This window comes from Sinocyclocheilus grahami, unplaced genomic scaffold (genome assembly GCF_001515645.1).
Source record: "Sinocyclocheilus grahami isolate Dianchi unplaced genomic scaffold, SAMN03320097.WGS_v1.1 scaffold6.1, whole genome shotgun sequence".
Classification (NCBI taxonomy): domain Eukaryota; kingdom Metazoa; phylum Chordata; class Actinopteri; order Cypriniformes; family Cyprinidae; genus Sinocyclocheilus; species Sinocyclocheilus grahami.
This window is the reverse complement of record NW_015505185.1, coordinates 3,996,718-4,002,717: the sequence shown is the minus strand read 5'-3', so window position 1 is coordinate 4,002,717 and position 6,000 is coordinate 3,996,718. Positions and strand designations below refer to the sequence as shown.

General features: G+C 33.6%; 1 protein-coding gene across 1 annotated transcript in view; it reads right to left on the bottom strand.

Moving 5' to 3' along the window:
* Positions 1-1,685, bottom strand: part of LOC107588161 (transmembrane protein 87B-like) — a 5,453-nt gene extending 3,768 nt beyond the window's left edge. Inside the window, exons 1-2 of the mRNA XM_016276180.1 lie at positions 1,682-1,685; positions 142-241 (exon numbers count right to left, since the gene is read on the bottom strand). Of these exons, the coding sequence (XP_016131666.1) occupies positions 142-241; positions 1,682-1,685 (104 nt within the window). The remainder of the gene's footprint in view (positions 1-141; positions 242-1,681) is intronic.
* Positions 1,686-6,000: the final 4,315 nt, after the last annotated feature.

The following is a 6,000-nucleotide window of genomic DNA, read 5'->3' as shown; positions in this document are numbered from 1 at the left end:
TGGGGCTTGGTCCGTACGGACCACGGATCAACAATGATCCGTTTAACCACTAATTCTTGCTTTATAAAAGTATTACTTAGACCAGATTTTAATCCATTTTGTTCAACTGCCTCAATATATTACTGCTTCAAAGCAACTTACTTGACTATGCCATATCCAAGGCTAGCAATAATGACAAGCACTCGAGCCAGTGTTCTTTTTACAGCTGAAAGCACCTCTGCAAACACCACTGCACCTTGAACTGCACACACAAATAATGCACCATAATGACTACATTCACTATAGTAACCTTATTTTCAACAGCAAATTTACACAATCAATCACATCAAACATATGCCTGGATTTATTATTATAATGGACATCAAAACAGTTTGCCTTTGTGTTAACCATAAAGTAGCTTTATTTTTACATTTACTAGATTATTAGAAATAATTATAAAAATATTAAAAACTAAATATTAAACAGCCCTCAGTTGTCTTCACAATGTGCACGACCTATAAACAGAGCTGGGAAGTAACTGATTACATGTAATCTGGATTACGTAATCAGATTCCAAAAATTAAGTACTTGTAATTAGATTAAATTTTAATATACTTGTCATCAGACTACAGGAATGTTTTATTGATTGCATGATTACATATTCACACAATAGCAATAAATTATTCATAATTTATTGATTCTCCTTAATTCCTATTTTTCGTCTTTTAAATGTTCCCTTCTAAAATAGCCTGCTGCTTATATACATTCAGAAAGTCTTCCAGTTTTATGGACATTCACACAAAGACCAGTCATTAGTCAGGTCAGGTGGCTACACGGTATTTGAACACTGGATTTACAAAAATAATATCAGGTTTAAGAAGTGTTTTAACATTGCATCAACTACTGATGAACGCATTAATTTTTATTTGAATTACCATTAGGTTATTTACCCACATATTAGTATTTAGAGGGCTTTTGTTTTTGAAAGCTTTTTAAATGCACACATTCACTTTATTTCTTATTTACATGTAATGCAGGCATTCCTAAACTATTTTTGATTTTTTTTTAAAATTTTTACAAATTAAAAATATTTTATTTTTTTTTTTTTTTTTTTTTTACACGGCACCCCGGTTGGGAAACACTGCTCTACTACACTCAGAATCCGACAGACTGCGATTAGCTGTAACGTTAGGCCTGTAATTAACGTTACTCGTTAAGCGTTTTCCTCCCATAGAAAACCGTTAGGTTATAAGAAAAACTCTTAACGTGGCTTAATGAATTAAAACAGTTTTTAAAAGACGAAACTCAGTGAGAACATGATTAATAAATCGAACTATGTACAGACAAGCACTGTTTTAATGCATTAAGCCATGTAAGCGTTTTCCTTATAACAGTTTTCTATGGGAGGAAAACGCTAAACGCGCCTTGCGTTCTTATCCTGGACTCATCTGCTTGTCTGTACATAAGTATGATTTGTTAATAACGTGTTTTCTGAGTTTGGTCTTTGAAAAACACTGTCTTAATGCATTAAGCCAAATTAAGTGTTTTAAAATGTTCCCCAACAGAATAAGGACTGTGCAAAGTAGTCTGTGAAAAAGGTAACCATCTATTGGTCAGTGTAAAGTTTTCCTCTAGGTGATCCAGACCCTCTCAGACTAGACCAGTGGATGCTCAACGTGAAACGACAGAATTGGACTCCTACTCATTTTCGATTATCCGGGAGTGACACGCGGCCAAGTTGGCGACGACCAGCTCCGCCCACTTTGGGCTTCAAAAAAGCAGAATTCAACAGGTGACGTCACGGACACTACGTCCATGTTTTTTACAGTCTATGGATATAATGATACACCTCACATCAGATTTCTTTCTCAGCTGTTTTCATTCACTTGAGACATAACTGACTGCATTTAATTGAACGATTGTCGAGATGGGTATTTTTTCATAATTTTGTGTGTGTGTCTGTTCAGAGGATTCAGAAAAGGATTCAGTTCTGTGTTCGCGCGCCGTCTGAAATGCTTGTGCGCGCTTCATGTGTGTGCGTGTGGAGAACAGCGCGCGAGTAACGAATCCAGTTCCCTTTCGCCTTTTCTCTCTGGAATTGTTTAAAATTTGCTTGCTTGTGTAAATACAAACAAATTATAAACTTATACTCTATTATGGTTAAATTTTGCAATTAATCTGCGGATCACATGCGTGCCGAACCGTGGGGCTTGGTCCGTACGGATCACGGATCAACAATGATCCGTTTAACCACTAATTCTTGCTTTATAAAAGTATTACTTAGACCAGATTTTAATCCATTTTGTTCAACTGCCTCAATATATTACTGCTTCAAAGCAACTTACTTGACTATGCCATATCCAAGGCTAGCAATAATGACAAGCACTCGAGCCAGTGTTCTTTTTACAGCTGAAAGCACCTCTGCAAACACCACTGCACCTTGAACTGCACACACAAATAATGCACCATAATGACTACATTCACTATAGTAACCTTATTTTCAACAGCAAATTTACACAATCAATCACATCAAACATATGCCTGGATTTATTATTATAATGGACATCAAAACAGTTTGCCTTTGTGTTAACCATAAAGTAGCTTTATTTTTACATTTACTAGATTATTAGAAATAATTATAAAAATATTAAAAACTAAATATTAAACAGCCCTCAGTTGTCTTCACAATGTGCACGACCTATAAACAGAGCTGGGAAGTAACTGATTACATGTAATCTGGATTACGTAATCAGATTCCAAAAATTAAGTACTTGTAATTAGATTAAATTGTAATATACTTGTCATCAGACTACAGGAATGTTTTATTGATTGCATGATTACATATTCACACAATAGCAATAAATTATTCATAATTTATTGATTCTCCTTAATTCCTATTTTTCGTCTTTTAAATGTTCCCTTCTAAAATAGCCTGCTGCTTATATACATTCAGAAAGTCTTCCAGTTTTATGGACATTCACACAAAGACCAGTCATTAGTCAGGTCAGGTGGCTACACGGTATTTGAACACTGGATTTACAAAAATAATATCAGGTTTAAGAAGTGTTTTAACATTGCATCAACTACTGATGAACGCATTAATTTTTATTTGAATTACCATTAGGTTATTTACCCACATATTAGTATTTAGAGGGCTTTTGTTTTTGAAAGCTTTTTAAATGCACACATTCACTTTATTTCTTATTTACATGTAATGCAGGCATTCCTAAACTATTTTTGTCATCTGAACATCTTTCACCTAATATATTTACTTGAAGTAACCCTGAGATTTTAAAATAAATATTTAATAATTACATATCACATTTGGTTAACGGTCACATGACATGCAGGTCAACAAATATTTAAAAATTTTTGATAAGCGTTTTATTTTGATTGAGGTTATTTTAAAATGACTTACTTTAATTTTACATTTTTTTATGATTTAATTAATTATTAGCTTTTCATTAAACTCACAACCCCCCTGCAGTTCATTTACGAACCCCAGTTTGAGAAACCTTGACGATGTAATGTTTAATGCACTTCATGTTGTTAATTACCACGAAAGGAATATATATTTCTTACTCTTTGTATTTTAATATCATTATAATACAAGATTATCCTATTTAAGTCAATAAACCAAGTTAGATCAAACAAGTTAGGTGATAAACGAGTTAGGTCAAAAGTCATCAAAAAGTAGTCATTATATTACCTAAAATTTGTAATGTAATCGATTGCCTTACTAACTACAGTAACAGACTACAATTTCTAGGTAATATACCCAACTCTGTCTATAAAATTCTGTAAAAACCTATTTTGAGTGCAGAAAGTGATCTCATGTTTAAATGCCAACATCTTATGTTATCTTACGCACATAAAAATATCACATTTCAGCTGCAGACACACAGTATGGTCTCAGTTCAAGTTGTTTGTGAAATTAACACAGATCAAGTAAAGAGCATACTCACAATTAATTTCAATGAAAGTATTATTGAACATCGTCTTCGGAAAATAGTAGAACGTTGGGCTCCCACCTACCTAAAATACACAAAAAGGAGGATTCTTACAATTTGTTGATCTCAGTAGTTACCCTAAAAATGAAATACTTCATGCACAAGAAATGTATTTGTAAGTAATAAAAAGATTAGTATGCAATCAGCTATATTAGGGCAAGACCAGACTAGAAATCCTGTAGAGCCATTGCTTTTAGCTTAGCCTCATCTCTTATTTCACATGTTCACTGTAGGCCAGGGGTGCCCAAACTCAGTCCTGGAGGGCCGGTGTCCTGTAGAGTTTAGCTTCACCTTGCTTTAACACACCTGCCTTTAAGTTTCTAGTATGCCTAGTAAGAGCTTGATTATCTGGTTCAGGTGTGTTTAATTGGGGTTGGAGCTAAACTCTTCTGGACACCGTCCCTCCAGGACCGAGTTTGGACCTCCTGCTGTAGGCAGATAACATCATATTATCGATCCCCGATATATATTCTACACATTCTTCAATTCTATACATTCATTAATAGTGGCTGTTAACCGGTGTTGTGTGTGGAAAGACAATGGACTGTCATGAGACTAGAAGATACAACAAGGTTTCGTTGCAGGTGGTGATGCACTTACATTATCCACATCCAGGACCCATTTTCCCGGCTCTGATATAGCAGTCAGCGGTGGTATTAATACAAATTGAAGAATGACAACAAGCAGTACTCCTCTGAATCTTGCCGACACCCATGACTCGGTCGTGACAGTCGCCATTGTTAAGAAAGCAGTCGACGTTACAACTTTGCGAGCTACACTTCCCTGTGCAAAGCTACATCCTGTTCGACGTCACTTTGTGGGCGGGGACGCAAAATATTGAAGATTATAGGCTACAGTTAGTTAAGCATAATCCTAAAACAGAAAGAAAGAAAGAAAAAACTACAAAAGTAATATAAAAGTAATAAGATTAAAAACAACCAGAACAGGGGTACAATCAGGTATAAAATATTAAATTAATATATTATATATGTATGTATGTATGTATGCACATATATTTATAAAAGTAAATAAATACTTTATTTATATATATATATATATATATATACATAGATTAAATAAAAGCACTTTAAAATATTCGTTGAAGCCAAAAAGCTAATCTTCCCATAAAAGTGAGACGGGTCTTGAACAGTGAATAGATTCATTGTTAAATGTCTGTCTTACACCACAATATAACTGAACGAGTACAATGCCCAAATAAATGCATGGTCTCAACATAATTATTAAAGAAAGTTCAGTACATATATATATATATTTTTATATCTGTAAATAATCATTTACTGAATAAAATCTGTGGATGTATTTGGTCATTGTAAACGTGCATATTTGATGATTACAGTCAGTTTAAAAGTAAATTCTCTAATTCCATACTATGTTTTATTGGCATTAAAAATAAATAAATAAATAAATGCTAGATTTGTGTGCTTTTTAATTTTTTTGTTGAATTTGTTAAATTATTACTGTTTTTAATTATATTTATTTATTTATTATTTTATATAACAATAACATATTAAACCACCATTAGCCTTTTTTGGTATTTGTATTGTTTGATTTTTATGTTGGTATTCCAAACTGCAAATGCAATTCTTTTCAGTCTAAATAAAAAATTACAGTCAGTCAAACTAATGTTACAACAGTTAAAATTTATATTACTCATAAATCAAAAAGTGCAATTCTAAAGACCAGCAAAAAGAAAATTATCTAGGCAAAGCATTGCAGTTTTTTCTTTCATTTAAAGGGGTCATATGATGTTGCTAAAAAGAACATTATTTGGTGTAAAAAAACACATTATTTTCCACATACTGTACATTATTGTTGCTCCTCTATGCCCCGCCTTTCTGAAACGCTTCGATTTTTACAAAGCTCATCGGTCTGAAAAGCGAGGTGTGCTCTGATTGGTCAGCTATCCAGTGCGTTATGATTGGCCGAATACCTCAAGCGTGTGACGGAAATGTAACGCCCCTACCATACTGTGATGCCCTGTCAGGCCGGA